The sequence below is a fragment of the Rhipicephalus microplus genome, chromosome 3, assembly GCF_043290135.1.
Source record: "Rhipicephalus microplus isolate Deutch F79 chromosome 3, USDA_Rmic, whole genome shotgun sequence".
NCBI lineage: Eukaryota > Metazoa > Arthropoda > Arachnida > Ixodida > Ixodidae > Rhipicephalus > Rhipicephalus microplus.
In genome coordinates, this window is record NC_134702.1 from 22,709,650 (window position 1) to 22,736,811 (window position 27,162).

Sequence of the window (27,162 nt, forward strand, 5' to 3'; positions counted from 1 at the left end):
GCGTTCAGTTGCTGCAAGGAGCAACAAGCCATGACGTAATAACGTTCTTAATATCACATCTAAATTCAGGCACTGAGGTTTATTGGTGAAGCCGAACAATCTTAAAGGTTACATTTATTTCATCTTCTTACAAAGTAGTTATGATGGCAACGATAAAGATATTACAGGCAGAAGAATAAAGAAAAGTTAGCTATTGAAAGTTAGGTTGACTAAGGCTAACTTAGGCTAGTTTTGGCCATATTTATTATATAAAAAAACACAATATCTGCATGTGTCTGGCAAGCCAGCAGCGTGTTGATGCTGAGTCTCATAAAAACTCATCCGTGTGTTCTTTTTTCACCAAGAATCATCTTCTTTATTGATACGTCAATGTAGTCGTCCTAATACGAATCGGCGGTAGCGTCATCACGGCCTGTTTCGGCGCACGGGGTCCTAGCGGCTGGCTTGAATGCTTGTACTGGTCGCTTGTCGGCGCCGTCTCCACAGGATGCGGCCCGCTGGTCTCTTGTACCTGTCTCGGATGGCTTTGCCCGCTGGTCTCTTGTGACCCACTGGTCTCTTGTGGCCTGCTGAGTTCCTTGAGTTTGTCCCTGTGCCATGCTTGGTGGCTCTCGTGAAGTACAACAGCGTCGTTCGCTGCAATTGTCTCACGCGCCTGACCGGTGACGTATGGTAGATGGGTGTCACGTGAAATACTTCTTTCGTCCGCGACATTGGGTCCGCACGGCGTGGTTGTATCGTCCAGCATGCGTAACTCGGTCAGCCCGATCGTTGCCTGCGGTGCATTCGTCTGCTGCGTTCTTTCCGTGCGCTGCATAAAGGAGAGAATTTAAAGTACGCTTTGCTTATACTTGGTTAAGATTTGACCACGCCACTATTATGTAAAGCTATTGATATAAGAGCTCTGCACTAGGCTACAAACTAAGGGGGGAAAAATGAGCTCCAGCCACAGGACCGTGGTGCACCTGCGCTCATCTGTAAGGGACATTCGTGCAAGCTGGTTTCCGCTCAGTCTCTCAATACCTTTATGAGCCTCTCAGAAAGAGTCTAAAGAAGGCATTGTATTATTAGGGCAAAAGCCTTACATGTCCCAACAAGCCTGACAAGAGGCCATCAGCGGCAAAGAAATTATCCTGTGATGACGTCGTCGTCAAAATATATGCCGCCTAAATGTGTGACGTAATCGTTATGCCATTCTGATACCACGTAACCAGACGCCACATGAAGGCCTCACCACACAATACAATCACTCGGTCAAACATGGGCTGATTTCGGAGGCCATAGTGCAATACCACGTGAGCTTCAGATAGCTGGGATGCCTAGAATTGTGGAGGCAATGCTAAACGATGGTGGTTATTGTGAGTTTTTGGGGGCGTGGGAAACGTCAATTTATTCGATTGAGAAGCGAAAGATGGCCACGTTTGAGGCCCGTGTACTTAACGGCCCGTTTACTTTGAGGCCCGTGTTTGAGGCCATGTACGTTAAACAATCCAGGTGGTCGAAATTGCCGTAGCCCTCCACTGCACCGCCTCCCATAATCATATGTCGGTTTTGTGATGTTAAACCCCAGATATTATTGTTAGAAGAAGATAACCTTCACCTTACATTTATCTTCGGCAAATGAATTAAGCACCGTGTGAATCCTAATTCTGAAAGAAGCAGTGAAAGTGCGAAATCGCATGTATATAGACGGGATCACCCTTGTTTACACCATCCAGCCGGCCACTTCAGCTGCCCTCATCTGCAGTAACAACGAACGACACCATGATGACACCTTATAGTCATACTAAGTGCTTGGTCCTTGCGCTATATTTCATGCATAAACGAAAGCTTTAACACTCTTGATAATGTCCGGGATATAAGCTAGCTATATGCAGGACCCCGATGAAAAATGTGCGGCTTCCTGGCTGTATATATCAATTTAAGCAGGGGTTTGATTAAAAGCTTAGCTAACGTAAGTCAGCTGCAGCGGCAGACAACAACAGCGTTTACAGCCACGTGCTCTCCAATGCTCTAGACAAAAGCGATTCTGCCTGTATACTGGTACCTTCTCGGTCGCGAGAGATTGGTCGAATCGCAAGACTGCTCCCTCCGGCGGGTACATAATCACCAGTCCGGTCATCCCGAGAAATTGACGCAGGGTGCGGTCGATGATGCATGGTGACCGTGTCCACCTGATGAAGTCCGATAAGCCCAACATGTCCAACGTTCCGTTGACGCGAGTCATTACGTCTGAAGGTATCACGCTTAATGGATCGCGCAACGTCAACGTGAACTTGGATCGCCGGTCTGAAAAGTAAAGATTCAGAGCATAGCATTAAGGGCGCTTGCCCAAGCGCGCCTGTGACAGGTAACCATGGTAACCATGGTACTTGTGAGGCTATTTACGGTCCTAATCCTTAAAAGTGATCGTGCAATCATCCGATTTTCACACTCACCTCCATCGGAGCATATGTGTAGCAAGGCCCAACTGTTGAAGTCCGTGCTCAGAATCTGCTGAAAGAAAGACTCTGAGAAAAAAATAGAGTGGGCACTTATTTTGCAGTGTATACAATCTACACACTCACTCAAAATCATCAACCACGTACATATACACGTAGAGTAAACGCAAACGCATTTCGGCGCTGCACTTCACAATGGTGGCGCCTCAATCTACAGACGCCTTAGCGAATAAATGCGCTTAGGTAACCTGAGTTCTTGCTACCAGAGGTTGAACTTGCCGAGAAAAGGGACAACAAGAATAACGCATAAACACAGCAATGACCAGAACGCGACAGATGGTGCTTCAAGCAAGCCTATTGCTGTGGGAGCTGCTTTACACATTTACTGTACACAATGACAGAGCGAATTGCGCAACAGTACTAAGAGAAACATAAATAGTAAATTGTTTTTACCTTCTACCTCGCGTGCAATTTTCGCTTGCCATTTCACCTTTCAACTACGGTATATCGCCTTTTGTCACATTCTTTCTTCCCTTTTCTTCACCTTTCTAGCTGTGTTACGTTCGCGCAACAAGCACCGACATTTGGTGCACCAGCACGCCCAAACAACCACCACTCTTAAGAAGCTTACGCAAGCGAGATTTTGTGAATCCTCGCTGTCCTTTGCTAAACGTGTTGTGTAACGCTTTCGTGACTATGTACGAAGGCGGTCCATCCTTTGAGGTGGTAAACAAAGCGATCCTGGCAGGCGTCTGTTACTCCAAGCTCCTTCTCTGCCAAAAACAGTTACGTCCCGTAACGCGAGAAAGAAAACCATGACCCTCCAACGGCAGACTAAGATAACTTGACAGACAACGGAGCCACGAAGTGACCGCTGTAGCTGCAGAAAACAATGTAACCCCTCGATGTTTCCTAACATTTTCCTACCCGCAGTGACATCGCAAAACGTCAAAAGCTGATACCAAAGACCTCATAGTACACGAAAGACAAGAAAAAAAAACTCAAGAAGGCCGCCACAATGTCTCACAATCAATGCGTCTGATTAATCATTTTTTGTATATATTTTTTTCTGCAAGCAGTCACCAGCAGGTTCAGGGGGCGGGTTGGTGCACGTCATCTTGATCACTCATAAGTCTGCGTCATGTTTGCCTCTTTGTTTTCTCTAGTTATTGCTGCAACGCCGACTGTGAGATGCTTCGTACTTGGTCTTGCCGTGGACGCTGCCCTAGTTACCAGCCGCCGCCGTCCATCATTGCCCGAAAGCGTGGCAAGTGACGTGTCAACCAGCAGTGCCAGTATTGAGTGTTTTCTTTGTTTTTTATATCTATGACGGTACCCATTTATCTCGACCACACAATTTTGGCCATGGGCGGCGACGATGCAGTGTTAGTTCGGTTAATCCAGCACAGCAACTAAGGTTGCATTTATCGGTACACCAAAAGATTGATCGCAAATGGTCGCGAATTCTTTCCTAATTGAGCTATGAATACTGGCAAATCAGTCGTAATTAATAGTCATGGGTGAACTTGTTTTATTATGGCCGTACTACGGCAACTTGTTTTGAACTTCTCATTAGGTGAGGTTGGTTAGTTATTTGCGTACTTCCAGCATTAGAGTTCTCGAAGTAACGTAATTATCATTTTATAAATGCATTTCCTTTTCTCTCTATCTCTCTCTCTTTGTGTGCCCCTGTATGTGTGTGTGTGTGTGTGTGTGTTTGTGTGTGTGTGTGTGTGTGTGTGTGTGTGTGTGTGTGTGTGTGTGTGTGTGTGTGCGTGCGTGCGTGCGTGCGTGCGTGCGTGTTAGTGCGTGTCCTTTTAGGTTGATATAGGAGGTTAGGGAGTGTCAAACTTGCCTCTCTCACTCACACTGCTCATTGCTATTTGTACTCTAACAAAACGTAGAGTATGACCTATAGAATATGAAAAAACCATCGTCGACGCGTGATTAATCTGCTTGACTATTCTAATTTAGAATAATATCTGAGATAACATACTAAGCATCCGTGGTTATTCCTGTCCGATGCTATTATGAAAAACGCTACCAGCATGTCTCGAAACTAAACAATGACTTATTTTACTTTCAAAAAGTGAAGGCTAGCTCGATTCGGGCATTTCGAATTACATGCCGTGTAGCAGCCCGTCTTATGACTATGTTCCTGAAGGAAGTAGCAAATGACCTAAACGAAAGAGCGTTTGATATTATTTCTTAATTTGTTAATGCTCATTTATGCGAATGTCTCCATTTATACTTTGTGTTGGTTATCTTAATGTTGTATAGGCACTGTTCCGTGTGTTCGTAGCATCCTATGATGTAATACCCCTTTTTTAAATACGATCTCCGTAGAACTAGTGCTAATAGTTTTAAGCTACTTGCTGATGGAACAGGCATTCGAAGATAGCATTGCGAAATTCTGAGCTCTTCTCGACTTTCTTCTTAACAATGCCACGCGACAACGCTTGCAAAGCGAGGCCGCTGCTATAGCGAAACAGTGCTTCGAATGTGTACTGGTGAGAACTTTCTCCGCTCCATTGAATATTAATATGTGGGGTTGGTAGCCTGAGACGCACAATGTGGTTATGAGGGACGCTATTGTGGAGGGCTCGGGAAATGTCGACCATCTGGTGCTCCTTAACGTTCACTGACATAGCACAGTACACGGACCGTTACCATGTCGCCTGCATCGAAATGTGACCGCTGTGACCGGGATCGAACTCACGACCTTCGCTATATTTAAGGATGGGAGCGTTGTATGAAATTGCATTAGAGAAGTGTTAAAGACTTTGGATAACGGAGTTGAGCTAGTACGTAGGTATTCATGTCAATACTGGGAACGCAAATGCGGGCGCAACAGAAAAGTGAGGAAACCTCAAACGCCAAGTAACAACTGAAAAGGGACAGGACGGTGGGGAAAAGGTAAAAGCTTATCCGTGCAGTCCCAAGCAAGATGAAATAAATATCAACCCGACACCCGTGGTGATCTACTTGATAGATAACTGCACATGCATTTCATTTCTTCTTTGTGCAACTGACCGGTAGCGGTGGCCTTACCAGTAGCGAATATCATGATAGATAACTGTACAGGCATTTCATTTCTTTTTTGTGCAACTGACCAGTAGCGGTGGCCTTACCAATAGAGAACACTATATGATAGATAACTATACAGGCATTTCATTTCTTTGCGTAACTTACCAGTAGCGGTGGCTTTACCAGTAGCGAATACCATGATAGGTAACTGTACATGCATTTCATTTCTTCTTTGTGCAACTGACCAGTAGTGGTGGCCTTACCAGTAGCGGATACTATGAAAGATAATTGTACAGGCATTTCATTTCTTTGTTGTGCAACTGACCAGTAGCGAATACCATGAACATGGTCATGGTATTCGAGTGCTCACCCTATGGTTGCGGTTTTGAATCCCAGCCACGGCAGCCGCATTTTCGCTGGAGGTGAAAACACTACAGGTCGCGCATTTAGATTTAGGTAAACGTTAAAAAGCCCTCCGCGTATGCATCCCTCATACCCTAACATGGTTTGGGAACGTGAAAACCCATCAGTTATTATTATTTATGCGACTCAACTGATTGTTGACTAACATATGTGCTACCACTATTATCACTCAATGAAAAAAAAACTGATTTTCATTATGAGCAGTACATGTTACAGCGAAACCTACGAGGCCAGAGAAAAAATCTGCTTCCACGCTGCTTGATTAAGCTCTGGCTCCCCTTTTAGCAGCAGTAACAGTTATTTGTTTCGTAGCTCCTGAATACAAAGATGTTATTTAGGAGCGACTGTTGAGGCCTGGTATCGCTATACCAGGCCTCAACCGTTCGACACGCCTCTTTATTTGCGTGTCAGCATAAATCAGGGCATTCGTCAAATTTGGCATGCATTGACACTCTAGACAACGTGGAGGTATATTGCATGATGAGCCTCCGGTTAGCGATTCCTTATCACCCATTACGCGCTGGTTAGCGCCGCAAGCCGTCTTGGAGCATTTATGGCAGACATAGTGCCTGCATGGGAGCACGCTGGATTTTATAAAGTTCAATTGTCAAGACAGTAAAGACAGTGTCTCGAGCACTGAGAGTACTTACTGTCTCTATTTAGAAACTGCTGTCCTTCTTCGACCACTAAGTCGAACATCTTCGTTCTTGTCGCATCGCCGTAGGGTCTGGAAGGGAGAAAGAGAACATGGACGTGACGACACCACACCACCAAAATCGATGGTAGCCCGTTCGTTTCTGCGAGTCTCTATTGTGCCACGTTTTTCCAAGTCCTCCTATAATCAATGTGTTGAGAGTTCACTTTTCTCCAGGCAAACGTCTATCTCTCGAGGATTGAAAGAGAGTAGATAAAAATATCTAGAAATGAGGAAGATGAAATCAAGGGGAGCCGGTGATCGATGAATGGTAGGCCGATCCACCATGGTGGGTGTGAGCCAGAGGTTCAGGATCTACATCTACATGGTAGACAGGGTGGATTACCAGAGGGCCTAGCCCAGCTATATGCCTCGTAAAAATGCTGCTATGATCTGAGCGAGCTTGTCATACATTCTTATGGAAAAACTTAAGTAGAGTAATGTAGGCAAAGAACACGCTCGTCAAGTCGAGTCAAGTCAAGATCCTTGAGGATGTAGCACACACCCACGATGTGAAATTGGCCAAGAACCAGATAGTTTTCATAAATTACTTCCTTAATAACAGGTTAAGATTAGTCTACGAGAAATAAAAGAAAGATGCAACAGGACAAATTTGATGGTTGAATTGTAAATAATCTGTAGTTTAAGGCAATAAAGCGGCATATTTGATTTAATGTGAATTTAGAAAAGTCATAAAATCGACCTAGCAATTATTTCAACACTTAAACCTCTTTGAGCTTTTGACGAACGCCTGCAATGCGTCAACAATCTTCCCACCGCTGTGGCCAAGAGACAAAACCCGAAAGAAAGCACATTTTGTGCATTCATATCTATTCCGTGAAGGTGGCAAATGGCACCTAAAGTGTTTTTTCGTAAGGCAGAGAGTCTATTACAGTAAATGAGGAAATGTTCAGTTCACCCATTTACACAACAAACGTCCTGTGTACTGTGTTCTTTGTTTTCGTCTGTTTGAAGCGTAGGTATTTATATAAGTAATGAACCATACTGCAATGGTTCACCATTCTGGCAATAGTAGTAGTATAAAAACTTTATTATGTACAGAAACCAGACAAGCTACCCTATTGCCTCAGTGCTCCGAAGAAAACGTGAGGGTGAAAAGCGTAGTCTGTCTGGCCCTGTAGTGCCCCTATTCCAAGAGAGAGAGAGAAAGAAAAGACTTTATTCACAGGATTCTGCGTGGGGTATGTACGGGCCTCGCAGGGCGTGGTCTACTCTTCTAATGTTCTAGTCTATGCAGTCCTAGAAACACTGGGCCAAGAACTCGAGGGATGAACCTGACCCGACAGAGGATACTTGGGTTCCCGCGTCCCACGCTTGCGGGTCACGAGTGCCCGTTCCCCCACTGGAACAATTCATCCGCTGAGTTCTTCGAATCAGTCGTCCCCGAAAAATCTCTACGGAAATCCGTAACGATTGGTGAACTCGGTGACATGCTGGACACTTTATGTAGCGTGATAAGGTGCCCTGGGTATTGAATGATAAGAAAAGGGTGAAATAAAAAGGAACGAAATAATGACACGAAATCGAGGAAAACCTACAGAATATTAAAACGCACGACGCAACACTCTTGTCAACGATGCAGCGTGCGTCTTCGCTCTCTGAAAGAGGCATTAGAGAGGAAAATGATTTCCTTCGTAATAGTAGGTTACTCTTTCACGATACAAACACACCACGCTTTCTGCAATCAAACGCTTCGCAAGCGAGACAACTCGCAAAACCAAAATGCGGGTGCTGGCGCCACCGTGATGTTCCCGCACTAGGAAACCATGACGTCGTATATTTCGACGTAATCTATGGAGACCTACGTAGTGCCTAATTTATAAAAATGAATAAGGTCACCTTCTGAAGGAGCGAGTCCTAGTGCCTAATTTATAAAAATGAATAAGGTCACCTTCTGAAGGAGCGAGTCCTTCAGAAGGACTCGCTCCTTCTACCGAATACCGAGTTTCAAAAAATTTTGTCGAGCCAATGTGGCCAATATGCAGAAAACACTTTGAAATCTGTGATGTCACCACCAGAGATTGAAAAGTGAAACGTTCGTAACTAGCTTACTCGTCCAGTAATAGGTCTATGGTTGTGAAATTGATAACACTAGTTTTCAGAGAGCATTTATCAGACCAAGCTTATTTATCATTCGGGGTTAGTGTTCCTTCAACTTAGCAATTTTTCTCCCCTCTAAGGTAGAATGATTGAATCAATGAATGAAACTTTATTTGGCTATATACCACGTGCTTTTGTTAGTCGGTGTCAGTACTATAATGAAGAAAAAGAAATAGAAGAATGTACCATGTCTAGTAGACGCAACCTCTCTCAGGTGGCGTTGGTTAACCACACCCCTCCCTTATTTTCTCCTTCTCTCTCTTTCTCTCTGTTTCTTTCTTCTGCACTCAGATAACCTTTCACACAACACCTAAGTGTAACCACACAAGGGAAGGGGGCAGGGCGTTTCAATAGGTTATGATGCTCGAATGCTGACCCGAATAAGGTCCCTAGATAAAACAAGTTTTCTTGTTTCATCTGGGGACCTTAGACCCAAAAGCCGCAGGTTCGAACGTGACCGCGGTAATGACATTTCGATAGAGGCGCTATGGTACAGGCCCGTGAACTGTGCGATGTCAATGCACGTTAAAAAGTGTCGGCAGCTCTTCGATACGTTATGCCTTACAATGACATCATTGTTTTTGCCCATAAAACTTCAGATACTATTGCGAGAGTGAACAACGGAGCGTGTTTGCGTTCTATGATCAGAAATGTAGGCTGCAAAGAAGACGACGGATGAAAAGGAAGACACACACACGGCCTCTTTGCGCATTCTATTCTGAATCCAGACATTAATATTATTTAACCACAAGAGAAATTAATACGACATATATTAACTGTTTGTGGCTGGACTCGGCATTCGCTAACCAGCATTCGTGTTTCACCAGGAGCGCCTTGAGCACTGCCCTTACCCACTGTACCTACACGAAAGAAGCACGGAGCATACCGTTTGCGACTGTCCTCACTACTGCATGCAAGGAATGTGGCTTTCGGTCGCACTGGACAGGCTGGACAGTGGCCGAGCGAATGCGAAACTTCCTTTGACAATCTTGCCGACACGCGTGTCACCAGAGGTGTTAAGACGCCTCGCTGAGATTCCTAAATGACACTTAGACTACGAGTCAGAGCATATGAACGCTGTACCCGGGGGTGATGATGTATATATTCTGAACTAGGCGTATTTCTCGGGTCAACCTTCTACTGCATTTATTATTAGTGCAACGCTGACCGTGTCCCGTCTCACCTCGACTCGTATTTAATTCAGTTTTCCTCGGTGAAGTGCATTTCAGGGGTCACCGCATTAGAGACATGTTTCTGCCTTGCATCTTTCCGTCCTCTTGACAACGAAAACTCCAATACCGAAACTCCACCACCCCTGCAATCGAGAGTAGGGCATGGAATCGATGCTTCTCAGTGCATCGCCTTCTGCCCGAGTTCTCGTGCACGTTTGATACAGATCAAACCAGACGGGCTCCATAATTCAGTTGGGACGCGGGATCGTTAAGAGTTGAGCAACTTACAAGAAGCTTTTATTTCGCTCCTAAAGCCAATACTTGGGAGGTTGGCATGACTCACGTCTGAATTAAGACAGCTTGAAAGGCCGAAGACAAATCTGCGTTGTTTTGCATGTCTTCCGTCATTTGTTTTCTGTTTAATTCATACTTCACGTGGCATTTGTTCCGAAAGTACTGCTTATGCGTATGGGGCCGTACAGTCTTTTCTTCTACGGACACAAAGAGATCACAAGAATAAAGTATGTGTTCGACCGTTTCGTCACAGTTGCACTAGCCACATATGAAGGTGTCTGCCATTCCTACGCGATAAGAGCAAGCCTTCGTAAAAGTCACTCTTAACCACAGGTGGCATAACGAACTTTCGACACGTCGCGAGAGGCGCGATGAAACTTGTAGCCTACTCGATGGGGTCTAGTTATAGGTTATCGCCCTCACCAGGTCCATATCTAGGATGTAGGTTTTTATTGAATAGTCAAATAGCCAAGACATATAGCAAATAGGTGCTTGCCCCCCCCCCTTCCCCAAGTAAAAACAAAAATCCTGGCTTGTCAGTGTGCCCTGGGCTTCATTGACAGTGTGCCCCTGGCGGTGAAGCCAACGGGTCCCACAAGTGCGCTTTCCTCTCATACTGATAGCTTGTACGTAACGTCATGCGCTCAAAATATCAACTTGCTGACGCTCCTAAGTGCTGGTGTCAAGGCAAGTCAATATGGTTGTGATGAACCCGAAAGCGACGCCACTAAAACATTTCTTGGCCTCTGCGCCCGCTAGCTAAAAATCTGGCAGGTGATTTGCGGATAACACTGCGTAGCATCGCAAGCTTCACATCCCACCATGTTGGAACTCCAACATGGGGGTAACAGTCTCGTTGCGGCAAGGCATCTGTAAAATGTAGTTGCTATTGACATCGGCAAAAGTTATTACTGACACCAACCAAGCCTTTATAACTGTCGTGCGCCAAGTACGAATTCGGAATGAACTCCATTTGCAAAGTTCCGCCTGGCGTCTGGCGACAGCTTCGGTGTTTCGCTTTCTTTTCCAATATGTAATAGCTTGCATCGCTGTAACTTGGTACGCGCGAGTCAACTACGCCGACATATTTCACTGTTTTCAATGTGGCGGTTTCGCAAGCGCACTTCGGCCGGATGAAGCACTGGAGCGTGCCATTGAATACGTTGCTAGGCAGCCAGTCATCCGACAGCAGTGGTTCGGGAAACGACATCTGACTTTGACGTCTAGGCCGACATGCGGTGGAACACATAAATTCAACATTCATGCGACATTCAACACGTGGCTGGCTGGAAATTAGTCGAGTGCGCACTGACTGACTCTGAGAAGAGCGAGTCGAAAGAGTCGGTGTGATCGCGCCCACTGTACGCGAATGAAATTGGTGCGCGATTTTGAACGTTCGAGGCACGTCTTTATCGTACTGCGGGTTCGGAAACACGAAACTGTCATTATTTGACTGAACAGTGCGTGTAAATAAGAGAAATTGAACGAATAATGCGAGACTTTTCTGGAAGGCTTCTGCAGATTGACAATGGGCTAGTAACTGAGTCGGATGGGGTTTGTTACGCCGAATTCACGATGAATTATTAAAGAAGTCGCAGTTTTGCGGCAAGGGATTGAATTGAATTGAAATGCATTGTTTATGGTATGGGGCCCTTATACAAAACATAATATATACACTCTTGAACGTATTCAAAGAAAAGCTGTTAGATTTATATTCTACAAGTACTCCAAGTTAGACTCACCCTCAGATTTAATGCTAGCCAACTACATTCCCTTACTGCAGATGCGAAGACAAAAAGCTAGATTAGAATTGCTTGATCAACTTTTGAACAAAAAATAGCTCTACACCCATCCCCGTGTCTGACACCCCTTAGTAGCCGGCCCACCCGACACCACCACCCAAAGGCCTTGATCCCATATTTTGCTGCGCAGACCTACTGAAGTATTCGTACTTCCCAAGAACAATATGTGAATATAACTGTCTTACTAATACATGTGATGAATGAATCAACCTACAAAACAACCTCCTTGCCCTTTATTGTTTCGTTTCGCAATTACTTTATTTATATTTGTATATGTATTACCACCCTGCTTGCACCTCGAGCCTGCAGTATTGAATAAATAAATAAATACATGTCGAGGGACGGTACGGCTAAAGGCAGAATTAACTGCCTGACAATGGCCCTACCACCCAAGCACTGTCTAACAGGGTTGTAATTAACACTAAGAAATTATACACTAGAAAGCGAAAGCTCTGCACGGGAATAAAGAAAAAGAAACATGGCATAGCACTATTTGCAAGGAATGTTGATATACATACAGGAATGGTACAATTGAGTTTTTTTTTAACCCATGAATGCGATAGCAACAATTTAGAATGCCACATTATGAACCAGAAGCAACCCGATACTTTTTAAGCTTTGCTCAAGCGCATGGGATGCAGGAAAAGAACACACACAAGACGAGCGCAAAGCATCAACTGTCACAGCTCAACCACGGCCATGGCTCGGCACACCCACCACGCTGCTTAAAATGAAATAACGACGTTTCAAGACAACGCCCCACTATACGCAGAACGAACGCATACAACCGTCACACAGCTGTTACTTCTTCGTGCTTGGTCAGCGCGATGCAGCTGTCGACTACGTCAGTGTCCCCTCGTTGGACACAACAGCGACGCGTAGAATGAATCATCTGTGCATCCTACGCCGTTAGACAAAGAGTTCCTTGCCCACCGTTCCATATCGTGAATGGGTACACAAATAAGCCACTCTTTAGTGCACCTTTCAAGTACAGTAGAAACGAAATCTAGGAGCGTTGCTTCAAAGCACGCCCTTCACCACCTCTCGGATGGTATTGAGCACGGTGAAGCACCTCCGAGATGAGAATACCGCCAGCAGTAAACGCTATCCGTTAGCATTCGAAAGAACCAGCGCATGGGGAAGAGCTAGATGCCTGGTGATTCCTGCGTACAGGGTGATTCAAACAACCAGCATGGTGCTGATTGTTTGAGTCACCCTGTAGGCTTATGCGTTGGGCGGCTGCTACGTACCCGTCTCTTTCGATCCATTTCATGGTCTGGTTGTCCACATCGTACTTCCGCACTACGCATTTGTGGAGAGGGCCAGGGTGGTTGAGCACTTCGTACCATTCCGGTCCCGAGAACTGCGCGTCCAAGAGACACGCTGAATTGCACACGCTGAACGCAATCTTACCATATCTTGTCTATTTGTCACTTAAGATGACGCTAAACAACAATATTTCTATTTATGGTTGTATGGTCTGCAAGGCGAATGCAGAGCTGCAATTTTTTTAATAATTGCTCATTGTTCTGCCTGGTTTTCTTTGCCTCACCGTTTGAGTTCTGTACAGATAACTCCTTTTCAAATAACGCTAAGGAGACCTTCTCTACATGATCGGAACTACTATTGCTATTATTATTAATATTATTATTATTAATATTATTATTATCATTATTATTATCATCAGCATCTGTGGTTCTACGTTCCAAAACCACGGTGTGATTACGGCGGCTGGATGAAAAAAACCTTGTTTTTAGCCAGCGGCCGTGATATTCTGGCTCCTATAGCATTTAACTTTCTTCAAAGGGTAACCGCCATGGTCGGTATCGAAACCGCCATCCCCTCGGGTCAGCAGCGGAGCCCCCTAACCACCACACCACCTCTGTGGACTATTTCTAAGATCGTGATGTACTGCGTAGTTCTCGAGAATAGTCCTACAGCGATCATACTTTGAATGTCGGCTGTGTTGAGAACCTCCCCTTAACCTAAATTCATGCACAAGCACTTGAAGAAGGAGCAAGAAATCGACCAGTGAAAGGTCGCCTACGTGCATTGAGATATCACCCGCCGTGGTGGTCTAGTGGCTAAGGCTGCTGACCCGCAGGTCACGGGATCGAATGCCAGCCGGGGCGGCCCGTTTTTCCATGGAAGCGAAAATGCTTGAGGCCCACGTGCTTAGATTTAGGAGCAGATGAGAGAGCCCCAGGTGGCCGAAATTTCCGGCAACTTCCCCTCTGACTTTTCTCATCATCATATGGGGGTCTTGGTGCAATAAACCGCAACAATTATTATTATGACATGGAGATATCGAGACCAATAATCATCGATAATGAATATATATAGCAAGTTGCTCACCGTTGTCCAGTTTGATACGCTTGCCGCCTTGTACACTGGGCAGCCACAGATCTGCGGCCTACTACGTCCCTGTGCGCTGGGCAGCTTGTGTGCCAGTTTCCACGTCACAGCCAGCAGCAAGAACACCTTTTTGCCAATGCGCATAGTGTGTCCTGGTGTGAAACGAAACCAAAGTTTGTATGTATTCCAACTTCGAATCCACATTGCTCGTGTGTATTCCTTTTCATTTTCATCCTTGTCTTCTCACTCTGTTTATCGTTTCAATATCTGGAACTTGTGGTAGTCCTCAAAAGACTTATGTACCTAGAAATTCTGCCTTAATCGTCACTCTTAGTGGGTTCATAGTGGCTAACTACTATCTGATAACCACGTATAACGTTGTAACGAGTTTGAACAGACGCATTCAGTGACGCTTATTGGGACCAACATGTGGCATGAAATGCGAGGCTACGTTCGACTGCAGCTAAGGTGATGATTCTACTGCTTCTACGCAAGCTAATTACTTTGCCCCTAAGAACGCCAACACCCTGCCATACATGTTGAAATGTACTTTTCGTTTATAAGAAGCATTCAGGAAGCTGAATTCCGCAGTTTTGCGCAGCTCATCTTTTCGGGAGGCTAACTCAATGAAATACGATGGTAATTTTTGATGGTTTGTCGTTGCCAAAGCTAACAATGTTATGCTAAATCACATTAGTGTCACGCAAAAGCCGACTTACCTTATAAACGAATCCTAAAATGCATACTTAATTACGAGAACTTACAAGCGCCTTTCCAAGTGCGTTTTTTATTTGGGCAGTTTTGAGCGCAGCTGTTTAAACGTACACAGCTGTTGTCTAAGCAGCGTGCAGCGTGACCGCAAAACAGTAAGACAACAGGATAATAAAATAGGTTTTGTTTAATTAGCTTTTAATTATTTGATACTAAGTATAAGCCGGCTTATGTGTGTATAACGTTTAACGAAAGAGATTTGCGGGAGACGAGAGCTCGGCTGCGAACTGCCGTGTGAGGAGGAGTGATTCTCTGTCTCAAACAATGGTGGCGGATACCCAGCTACTTAAGAATTGCGCATGGCCTCCGTGATCATCCTAACGTTCACCAAGCTGCGACTTTATGTAGGGACGTTGTCATGACGTCATGGAGTGACGTCGTCACGGGATGGTGGCTTTCTTTTTTTTTGTATCACTTGTGCTGACGCAGACACCTCCGTGGGATGCCGATGGTCAATTATTGCGTTTAATGATGAGGAGGCTTCTAGAGAATATTGTTCTGATCTTTCTACTTTCAGCTCCGTTTGGCTTCGCGGTGCTCGAAGCTCCTTTGACACGAAACAACAATCAGCAAATGTTCAGCAGTTGCTCTTCACCACCTTAACCTTTTAGGCTCACGAATTCAAATAGGGTCACGAAGTTAACAACGGTTTGTTTTTTATTATTCGAAACGAAACCAGAACCCAACACTAAAGATAGCCAGAAGTGCGTTTGAAGCCCGCGAGCAAGAAGACTAGGCAAATTTGTGTACTATACCCATCATTCCCATGGTCGCTGAATGATGGCAGTGCCGGAATCCCCTCCAGTTAACGTTAGAAAACTCTCTGATGGGTAGCAACGTGGCTACTGTATCCATATAACGCCATTCGAAGGAAGTAGCTAGCATAAAACAACCCCCTGACAAAAAAACTCCCAAGCATTTCCCCGAGGGTGAACATGGTTAAGTGCGAATACACGGTGTGATGCTATGAGGGGTATTTATTATTTCGCACTATTATATTTATTAATCACACTATGGTGCCTTTATGGTGTAATGGTTCCTGGGAATCGCAATTTGATCACACGGGGGAGTTTACGTTAACTCACTGGCGAATGCCAACGGATTTTAACTTTACTCCCCCTCACGACCCACTCTCGGCGGGAGACTAAGAGAGAAGGCGGGCGTGCGAGAGAGAGGGGTGCGCGCGCAGCTGCAGCGAGCGAGAAGAGCGGAGGAGCGAGCGAAAGGGGAGGGGGTATAAGGCGCGTTACTGACACCGATATCAGCGTCGCGTCCGTGGCTTATTCGGTAGAGCGTCGCGCTGCGGCCCGCCAAGTCCTCTTTGTTTTAAAGATAGAGAGAAGACTGCGGACGCCGCCGACGGCGGTGGATGGTTTGGGGTCGCTTATAAAGTGTATTCACACTTAAAAAAATGATAAACAAAGAAATGCCCACTCCATCCACTCATTTCGGACGTCCCTGCCATCTCGCGTGCCTTCAGAGCATACCCCGAGGACCCGCGTGCGTCGGCGACGCTCGTTAACGCGCAGCGTTTAAAGTCGCAAAACTTTCGCCGCGTTTGTCCATTTATTTTGCCGCAAAACAAAAGCCAGCTCACAGGAACCACAAACAAGTAAACACTGGTCGTAGTGAAGGGCAGGTGCGGAGAAATTCGCCGCGCCCACGCAGCTGCTATTGTGAACGTCCGCTCATTGACCGCCACGACGACTCGGGGGGGAGTGAAAAAAAAAGGCTTTTGTGCGAGTCGATGCGGGAGACAATAAAAGGGGCGTGGCCGTCCGCAGACCATGCGTGCGACAATTGTTTCGAGTGGAGCTCTCCCACACTTCTAATCTTTTCATATGGCGCGACTGAAAAAAGTTCGCGAATACCCCCCCCCCCCCCCCTCTTTTCAACCCTGTCCGATCAAACGTACACTAACGAAAAACGAAACCACTGACGCTGCATACTCTTCGCGGATACTTAAATCAAAACCCTCCTCCCCTTTTCTCGTCCTTTTCTTGTTTTGTATTGGGTGGCTTAAATGCCACATTTTTGGCAGGAATACGTTAAAAGAAAGTGCTCCCGGAAGTGCGCGATCTAGTGGTGTCCATACCCTTCCGTGGGCAGCCAGCTGGGGATGCTACCAGGAGTGAATGCGGGCGAGCTAAAAGGTGATCGTCCAATACAGAGCTATCTCAAACAATGCTTGCTATTAGTTACTGATCTCCATAGGCACGCGCATAGGGTGGGGCTCTTTTAGTGCCCCTAGTCACACAATAAAAAAAAGAGGGTGCGCAATATATCCCCATTGCATTGACTTAATAGGGAAAGGAATTATATGATTAACATTGGTGCTCTCACCTCCCCTCTCCTCCTGCTCCCCAACCCCCCTGTAGGGGAACTCCACGTACACCCTCGCTGATTTCGGTGGCGGCGTCATGTGCGAAAAACATCAGGAACCAGTGAGGGTACGGAAATGAGTCCCTCGAATGTTTCCCAATCGCGTGCGTATTGTACGCACTGTTTTCCAATAACCGATGCTCTCTTAATTGTGGGATTGTCACTGATCGGTCATTGTGCAGCGAAAGCTATATATGGCAAAAAGAAACGAAAAACTGCCCGGCAGCGGTGTCACGAACCGTCTTCATTGGGTGTCCTATCAGATACGTCATTCACGGTGCCGTACCCAAGCACGTGCGCCAGTGGCTTGTGTTGTGAGTGACGTCATCCATCTCGTCACAGCCGTGGCCAGTGGTGTCAACTTAGCGATGAAGTCGCTAAATTGGCCATCTTTACCGCTGTGCTGGCGACAATTGCATCTATTTGGAGTCTTAGCGATATTTTTTAAGGACTTTCAAAATTTGAGGCAGAATGTTGTGAAACAGACGTAGAAAATTAGAAAACTGTGAGAACAGCGAAATGCTCGGAACGAGCTTCAATACTTCAGGCCAAAGCGCAAAAGATCGAGCTGCTTTTCGCGCTGCGATCATTAGCGTGAAATGCTTACCGGTTCCGGCGTAACCAGGATGTGGCAGAGAAGTTCACCTTCATTGGCTACAAGATAAATTGATCGTAAATGTTGTTTACATAAAAAAATATTCCCTTCCCGTACTTTATCAAATCAAAAAGAAATGACTCAGGAAAGAAATGATAAGCATCATCATCGTTTAGCGACTTTTGGTTAAAATTGGCGACTTTATCAAGGCGTTCTGGTGGCTTTGTCAAAAAAAAAAGTTCGCACACTGACCATGTCGCCGAGCACACCAGTTTCTCCTGAAACAATCTACTAACCCTAGAAGTGCGCCGACAGTGGAAGCGCGAGGGAGCTCCCATTCGCCGGGTCGATGACGCAGTCCTGGCTCAAAAAACAGGCCCGGGAGGCCGAGGGCCGGCCGCGACTGCGTACCGATGATCCGACAGCCGATCTAAATCAAGAACTGGTATGTATATGCAAGCGCCGGTGGCTGGCGGATCCTGCTAACCACGACCGACATTGCTCGCGACGTCAAACGCTTGATTGATTTGTGGGGTTTAACGCCCCAAAACCACCATATGATCATGAGAGACGCCGTAGTGGAGGGCTCCGGAAATTTTGACCACCTGGGGTTCTTTAACGTGCACCCAAATCTGAGTACACGGGCCTACAACATTTCCGCCTCCATCGGAAATGCAGCCGCCACAGCCGGGATTTGATCCCGCGACCTGCGGGTCAACGTCAAACGCTTGTAACGACGCCGCGCCGAACAATCAATGCGTGGTTCTTGAGGAAGCGAAAAATTCGTCTTGATTTCTTTCTGTCTATGGGCCACGTGACACAGTGCGTATACGCCGATCGTGTGGCTTTGCGGCGTCAACGTGATGACTCTCTGTCTCATCGCCGCGGACATGAATTGCAAGTGTCACTCTCGCACTTGCAATTGTCACTCCCGCAATTGCAAGTGTCACTCTCGCAATTGCTCGCACCCTCACATTTTCCTCTTCATTTTCCCCCCGAGCAGCAACAGATTGGAATGGCCTTTCCCACACCGTTGCAGCCATTACTAATCCATCAAACGTCTTGGACAAAGTAACAAACTTTCTTACCGAGTGAAGTCACCTGGCTACACTGTATACCCACCCCTTACGTACTACCCCCTTGAGGGGTCTTTAAGGAAATAAAGTGATGTGATGTGATGTGATGTGATAGGTCACGTGACACAGTGCCTACGCCGATTGTGTGGCTTTGTGGCGTCAGCGTGATGACTGCTGGAAGCGCGTTCGCCGGGGCAAACGCCCACTTCTCGGCGGGAGTTTCTCCTGCGGCAATTTCGCGTCACCCGCGACGTCTGTGACCGACGGCGGTTCAAAACAGCCACTGCGAATAACGCATTGCGAAATGCATTTAACCGCTCATTACACTCTTCCGTGACCGTGATCATGCGAGGCACAATGTGCGGCATGTGAAATCAACGTTGTGGTACGTGAACCCAAGCCGAACGTTTACCCCCATTAAGAAGCGCGGACATATGTAACCAACGATTGTTAAAGGCTTCACGGCCAAGTCGAGTTCTACCCGCTGCAAAACACCGAGGCCGCATGGTTCGTCTTTTCCTTGTTAATCATTTGTACGGAGTGCTTGGGCGGTGATTTTGAATATGATGATGGGATCACTTATCGAGGTCAGTTGTTAGTTCTGAATGTCACATTCACTGTTGCCCGGGTGTAAACGCATGACTGGCGTTGCTGCATGTAGCAACAGAAGTGTTGCGCCGCTAAGCGCATAGGTGAAGGTCCGACGCCCGGCACGAAATAATGCAGAAGTTGGGAAGGAGCATTGTGCAATGTGATGGAAATGAAGAAAGGAATGCATTCTCAGACACGCACGTCCCGACATTGTACGACATTCTATCATCGAACCCCCCCCCCCTCCCATTTTTTTTCTTTACATGGCGAGGTTGCCTACGTTTTTAATGTGCTAATTTGATTTAACGACCTAGGCTAACCTTCGTCTTTGGCGGCCGCATTTTCGACAGAGTTGAAAATGCTAGATGACCATGTGCTGAGATTAAGGTGTGCGTTTCAAGCCCAGGTGGTTAAAATTTTCGGAGCCCTCCCCTTCGGCGCTTCTCATAATCATGGTTTTGGGACGTTAAATCCCAATGATTATTATTACCTAGCTTGTGTTCTCAAATCGGGCCACACATTTCATAGAGCATTTGCGCTGCAGCACGTTGTTAAAAAGAAGAGAGCAGGGCAAGGAAACAATATTACGCCATCCTATGTGCACCTTTTCCTTTGTTCAAGCGTGTTCTTCTAGGTCAAAACTGCTTACCCACTGACCTTCGCCCCTCCGAGTGACCCCGCGACCTTTGGTGAGAAGAGGAAGAGCCGGCTATAGCCTTAACGTCGCCTCGTGTGACCCACATTCCCTAAAAGAGGGTCAAGCATTGAGGCTCGGAGAGCCGAGGTTCCGGGTCTTGTTTCGTCCTCTCGCTTCCGTAGACACTGTCGGGTTGTTCTCGCTCCTGTGGCTGCACCCTCTAAGCTGTAGCGGTGCGCCTCTGGAAGGGAACGCCGAAGAAGAACCTACAAGGGAAAAAAAGGCAGGAAGAAAGGAGACAGAGAGAGCAGGGGAAAGAAGGATAAATTGGAAAGTTGAGACGGGGGGAAAAAGGTCTCGCACAATATAATACACTTTATCTAAAAAAGAGAGAAAAGGGGGAGTACTTGTGCATGGGTAGAATGTAACCAGGAAGGATGAAATGGGGATGCATCATTCTTTTAAATTGTAGCTGCGTGAAGATAGAGCACGCCTGAGCGTATAGCTCAAAACAAATGTGTCCACGCGATCGGTCATTCAGCTGAGAGCGCGTTCACATAAGGGGGCGTGCGTAGCAGTAGATGTAAGAAACCTGTCCCAAACTTGACGTCTTGGCACGATCGTGCTCGGTTATATATCTCCGATGAAAATGTGTAGGTCATGCAGACCTGCCCTCTTCCAGCTTCCATATCGATCTTCCGAGGGATGCTGAGTATGCAAGTCGCCGCAAAGTGTGACCCACTTTGGGTGCACCTTTGAGAGCACCTATGTATAGGCGTATCCGAATGTGCGTCATCCGAGAATATCGAAGAGCAGAGGAAATATTCGGAAGATGGAACCAGTGTGGTCGAGACGTTATAACTGCCCGCCCTGTCTGGATTGCGGAAAGCGAATAACTCCACGTGCTCACCCAATTTCTTTTGTTTTGTTTTGGCAACAAAGGTGTATTCCGGCGCTATGGAAACGCTGTTATATATGTAGCAACTGGGTGTTACTCGGAAAGAACCAGAGTATGCGAAAAATGAGAAATGTAGGCAAGCTGGAGAGGTCAGTGTTCCTTATACAGTGCGCTATTTCAGAAGTGCTATGAAAGGAGGTTCATTTGATGAGTTATCTCCAAATGAGAAAAACCGCGGTATCAGAGGGGAATTGTGAAGCTCGAGAAAACTCGAATCGTAAATACGCATGTTTCAGCAGCTTCATAAAGCATTTTACAAGCAGATCGAAGGCCACTATCCACTGTACTGATCGAATCGTCATAAATTTCGGTAGCCTCGTGTGAAGGCCACATCAAGACGAATCCGGTCGTTTAAATTTGCGGTAATACGAAAACTCATCTCTGAGTCCTATTTGTTCAACCAACGGTGTCGTGTCTCCAGTTTGGTCTAGTGCTCACGTGTAAAGTTGCGCATTACCTATACAAACTTCTTTGCGCGGGGGGGGGGGGGGGGGATCCTTTGAAAGTGTTACATTTCACTTGTTATGCCATGGCATACCATGGCAAATTTTGTTGGTGGGGGGGGGGGGGGGAGGGGCAAGGGTGTTGTGTGCTACCACTTGGCTACGCCACTGATCGTCATTAATTAGTCTTTTATTCTATCTCCCATGTGAAGTAGCAAGCTAGGGCATCCTATCGTTCAGGTCACTCTCTCTGCCCTTCACTCTCGCTTTCTCTTTCCCGCTAGCTTCTGCTAGAATGATTTAGTGTCCTCTAAGCGAATCATGTAATGTGCTGTGGGGTTATAGAACAAACACGAGCTGGACATGAACTGTACTAAAGTGCTCATTTCGGCCGGCTGATGCCCTATACAGTGGCCCTATATAACACTTTGTTCGTTTGTTTCACTGTCCCGTCTTTCGCGTTGTAAATAGCCTTCGTCGGTTTTGTTTTATTGGAGTTAGGGATAGGTATCGCCAGTACGGACATACTATGAGCACGATTAACGTACAATGAGAGAAATAATTAAAATCTTATATGTAGTGGAAATGATTTTTGTCATTCTTTTAGCGCAGTAAATTTTTAATGTTTTCTCTAATGAGAACGATACAAATGATCCTTGCTGTAGTCTTTTCTTGAACTTCCCTGTTTTCTTGAAGCACCTCAGAGTGAACGAGCGAATGGATGAGCGATATAGTATCGTGATTTTGTTTTATTACATGGCTCAAGTCTTTTTTATGTCGGTCATGTGTTTTGTCCCCCTTTTAGTGAGCGATAAAATATTACGGATTACTCTCAATACTGTTCCACTCGACAGGACAGATCTGAAGTTAGGATTACGTAGAATCTCTGCCGCTTCTAATTGGCTGTCTACTACGCGGACGCAATGTACGTGAAAAAGAGTGAACGAAACTCGTAAACAATAATAATAGACGCAAGCAATTCTCGCTTGGCCGGATTTCTAAGTTAGTTCTCCGACTTTCGGCCTTGAGTCTCTCTCTCTTTGCTGGTTTCATCGAAGAAGCGAAGCATTCACGGTTAGTGAAGGTCTCGATACGATATACAAGTACGTGACTTACAAGTTTCGTTCTTCATTAAAGGTTTTCTTAAAACTCAGCTGCAGGTGAAAAGCATTTCCCCTTTGTTTGTTTTTTATTTGTTGGTAAACTTTTTCTTTAAATTTTGCAGTTTTTTCTTGTCATTTTCTGTCTTCCTAATTTTATTCACTCGATGTCTAGTTTCGTTTTTTTTTTCTCCAGATAGCATTGTAAAATCTATTCTCCTAAGAACGGGCCTGTGTTACCCGCTATAAAATCAGTTATGAGCCTTACTTGTCACTTGATACAACGGAAATATGAACACTTTCGATTGACCTGAGCCATGATGAAGAGCGAGAAAGATAAGGAAATGAGAGAAAGACAGGGAGGTTAACCCAAATCCTCCCATCCACTTTTATACCCCACATAATGGGGAGAGGAAAAAGAAAGTTAGAAGGCTCCCAGAGCGAAATCGCAGATGTAAATAGGGTTCATAGAAAACCGCACTGCGCAACTTTTTTGAAAGCAGGCCAGATGAACTGCCATACATCCGCGCATGTGTACGTATGTATGTATGTATGTATGTATGTATGTATGTATGTATGTATGTATGTATGTATGTATGTATGTATGTATGTATGTATGTATGTATGTATGTATGTATGTATGTATGTATGTATGTATGTATGTATGTATGTATGTATGTATGTATGTATGTACTACGTATGTATGTATGTATGTATGTATGTATGTATGTATGTATGTAGTATGAGCAGATAGATAGATAGATCGATCGATCGACAGACAGACAGACAGACAAACAGATAGATAGATAGATAGATAGATAGATAGATAGATAGATAGATAGATAGATAGATAGATAGATAGATAGATAGATAGATAGATAGATAGATAGATAGATAGATAGATAGATAGATAGATAGATAGATAGATAGATAGATAGATAGATAGATAGATAGATAGATAGATAGATAGATAGATATGACGCTGAATCGGGACAGGAATTGTTTAACTCTAAAATATGTTTTTTTTTAATTTTAGAAAACTCATATATTTGTGTGACATTGATCTCAAATTCTAGTTTCACAACAGCTGGTAGCCAACGGTTCACCTAGAATTGCCGACATTGGCCCCACTCGGTGAATGTGAGGCAATCGAAGCCAAGGTTAACCATTGCTCGTAATATGCGAGCAGGTGCGGTAACTGAAGTCAGCTGAGAATAGACAGCCACTTTTATGGTACGATAAATATGAATCGCCGAATGAATGCATGAACTCATACGATGGACACAGGAGCCTATCTGTGCGTAGGAACGGATTGCAAAAGACATTATCGGGGTACTCTATTCGTGCAATCGATCTCCTTTCACGAGCTCCCATCCGATCCAGTCTACAGAGCATGTGGACGTACGGCTCACGTCGAGTCACCCTGAACCCAAACCCGACAAAACTCGGTGCTCGCAGTAAGCTGTGTGCCTCGAATCTCCTTTTCTGCCATCTCGCAATCCGTTAATGTAGGTGTGGTCAATAAAAAAAGATGGCAAGTGGCCCTAATCTCTGACTTAAATCTCTGGTAGTGGCATTCGAACGTCGGATATGCCAGCCCTGGTGTATTTCTTCGGTTAATCGTTGTGCGCTGTTGAAACGAATCCCAGAGGCCAAGAAGAAAAAGGTGCATGGTTGTGATCAATACCTCCAGGCGCCGCTACCATCTCGTCTGCTAACAAGAGAGCAATCTGCATTTTTTCGATGAACTCCTATAACTAATTATCGCCAATTGTCTTGGATTCTAAGAACAAAAGAGTATGGGATGATGATTTGGGTAGCAGTTAGTTAATTGCCACGTAAGTGACTCCTTTAAAGAGGCGCGCTAATAATCTTATGGGTCACACGACTCTTAACAGGGAGTATAATGACCCCCAAAGAGGATTTACGAACCTCTTCAATGAGAGTCATATCTGGCAAGCCAGAACCCGCAAAAAAAAACAAAAAAAAAAGAGTCAAGAGACTTTTCTTCTTCGAGTGTGGCCGTTTGTCAGCCCCTAGGTAAACTTACACTCCGATATCACATATATGCAGTATAACCTGGCAAACTCTACGGTGTGTTCTCTGCTTCCAACTTCCAACAACAGGCAACGTCTTATGCCCATCGAGGGGTAACAATGCTGAGACTAAAAATGAGAAACACGTTGGTTGACACATGGCGGCCCTTGTCTTCCATAATGCTGCGGATATTCAGTAGGTGGGAGACCGCGAAGGCATCACGCTTCCACTTCAAATGATGCGTGATCTCCAGAATCCTAGTTCAGCTATATAAAAAAAATAGTTTGGTTCTTTCCTATGAGATTCTGATGACGCAATGCGCATGCAGTTCGGGTCTCCATTGATATGCAACGCAGTGGTACGGTGCGCTACGTCAGTGTCAGAAACTATAATAGAACGGCGGCAGCCGTCTGCGCCTAGGAATGCTCGCATAAGAGGAGTATACGTATACTAAACACTCCATCCTGGCCCCGCCATGACAGAGTCCACTGAGTCTTGTGTGCAGGCATCGGCTGAAGAAGGGCCTTATTGCGAATGCACGCGGTGATGCCTCTGAGGAGTATTTCGTGGTATGTGTGGCCATTTCCTTGGGAACAATCCCGATGTCGACTGTACATTTTTTTTGTTGGTGTTGTTGTTAATCTTTTTCTCATGGACGCGACCCTTACCTTTCACGGTATGTTTGTGCAATATACCCGCTGGTCCAATCGTTTGCTGGTCCGCTGTTGAAGCAGGAAAAAAAAACTCATAACATAGGCGCATCTATCTATCTATCTATCTATCTATCTATCTATCTATCTATCTATCTATCTATCTATCTATCTATCTATCTATCTATCTATCTATCTATCTATCTATATCTGTGCTGATAAATAAATAAATAAATAAATAAATAAATATATATATATATATATATATATATATATATATATATATATATATATATATATTTGCAGGGAATAAATTCTTGGACGCCGGTAAATAGTATGAAAAAAAAAGGAGAGACACGTCGAAAAACGGAAAGGTTTCTTTACGTTTCGGCCGTGGGACCGGCCTTCGTCAGAATAACAAAATCATTTTGTTATTCTGACGAAGGCCGGTCCCACGGCCGAAACGTAAAGAAACCTTTCCGTTTTTCGACGTGTCTCTCCTTTTTTTTTCATATATATATATATATATATATATATATATATATATATATATATATATATATATATATATATATATATAAGGAAAGAAGTTTATACCCAAGTGCACGTTTTCCCGTGTTTTTACACAATATGAATGAGATCTAACAAACAACAATGCCACGGAAAGTATAGGGGGAAGATATTAGACCAAATTGCAATGCAAGTATGAAGAAAAGTCGGTGAAACGATAACTTGCCGTGGGCAAGATCCGAACCTGCGACCTTCGAATGACGCGTTCGATGCTCTACCACTGAGCTACCACGACAGCTTTCCCCCCAGCCACTTTATAGGGTTTATATGTGAATTATGTGAATTAAACGTGGGAGTGTCAGTCAGCGCCATTCATATATATATATATATATATATATATATATATATATATATATATATATATATATATATATATATATGTGTGTGTGTGTGTGTGTGTGTGTGTGTGTGTGTGTGTGTGTGTGTGTGTGTGTGTGTGTGTGTGTGTGTGTGTGTGTGTGTGTGTGTGTGTGTGTGTGTGTGTGTGTGTGTGTGTGTGCATTTAGAAAACGAGCATTTGAGGCGCTCAAGAACGCAGGCTCAAGAAAGAAAGAACTGCAGAATAATCTGCAAGAGAGAAAAACCTCGACGCTATTTCACCGCGCCCTCTTCCTTGACGACAAATTGCCGTCGAAGATTATCGAGTAAGTCCTAAGCGTCCCCGCTTCTAGACTTATTCGGGCGCGGAAAATTTTTCGCCCAAATTGGCCGAGCGCGCAATTTTGATCGATTCCCATTCCCAACAGGAAGCGGAAGAAGTGCATCTCGGCGGCGGATGTCTTCAACCGCGCTTTTCGTGTATTTGGCGTAAGGATGACATGGCCTCACTTCGCTCTTTTGCTTCGCTATTTTCTTCCAAGTTCCCGTTTCTTTATTCCCATTATTCCGCGGTGACATATGCGTCATGAATAATTCCGTACATTTGCTGCTGCCACGAGGCCTCGACCGTGTTTCTTCGCCAGGCGATCGCGTGAATCTTCCAAGTTTTGCGTGAATTGTTGGCCGTGGCGAAAAGAAAAAGCG

At 45.2% G+C, this 27,162-nt stretch overlaps 1 protein-coding gene across 1 annotated transcript in view; it reads right to left on the minus strand.

The window, feature by feature from the left end:
• Positions 1-328: 328 nt before the first annotated feature.
• Positions 329-27,162, minus strand: part of LOC119163449 (uncharacterized) — a 57,634-nt gene continuing 30,800 nt past the window's right edge. The window contains exons 2-7 of the mRNA XM_037415450.2: positions 14,330-14,481; positions 13,225-13,337; positions 6,542-6,618; positions 2,439-2,510; positions 2,048-2,289; positions 329-811 (exon numbers count right to left, since the gene is read on the minus strand). Coding sequence (XP_037271347.2) covers positions 356-811; positions 2,048-2,289; positions 2,439-2,510; positions 6,542-6,618; positions 13,225-13,337; positions 14,330-14,473 — 1,104 coding nt within the window. The 5' untranslated portion in view covers positions 14,474-14,481 and the 3' untranslated portion in view covers positions 329-355. The remainder of the gene's footprint in view (positions 812-2,047; positions 2,290-2,438; positions 2,511-6,541; positions 6,619-13,224; positions 13,338-14,329; positions 14,482-27,162) is intronic.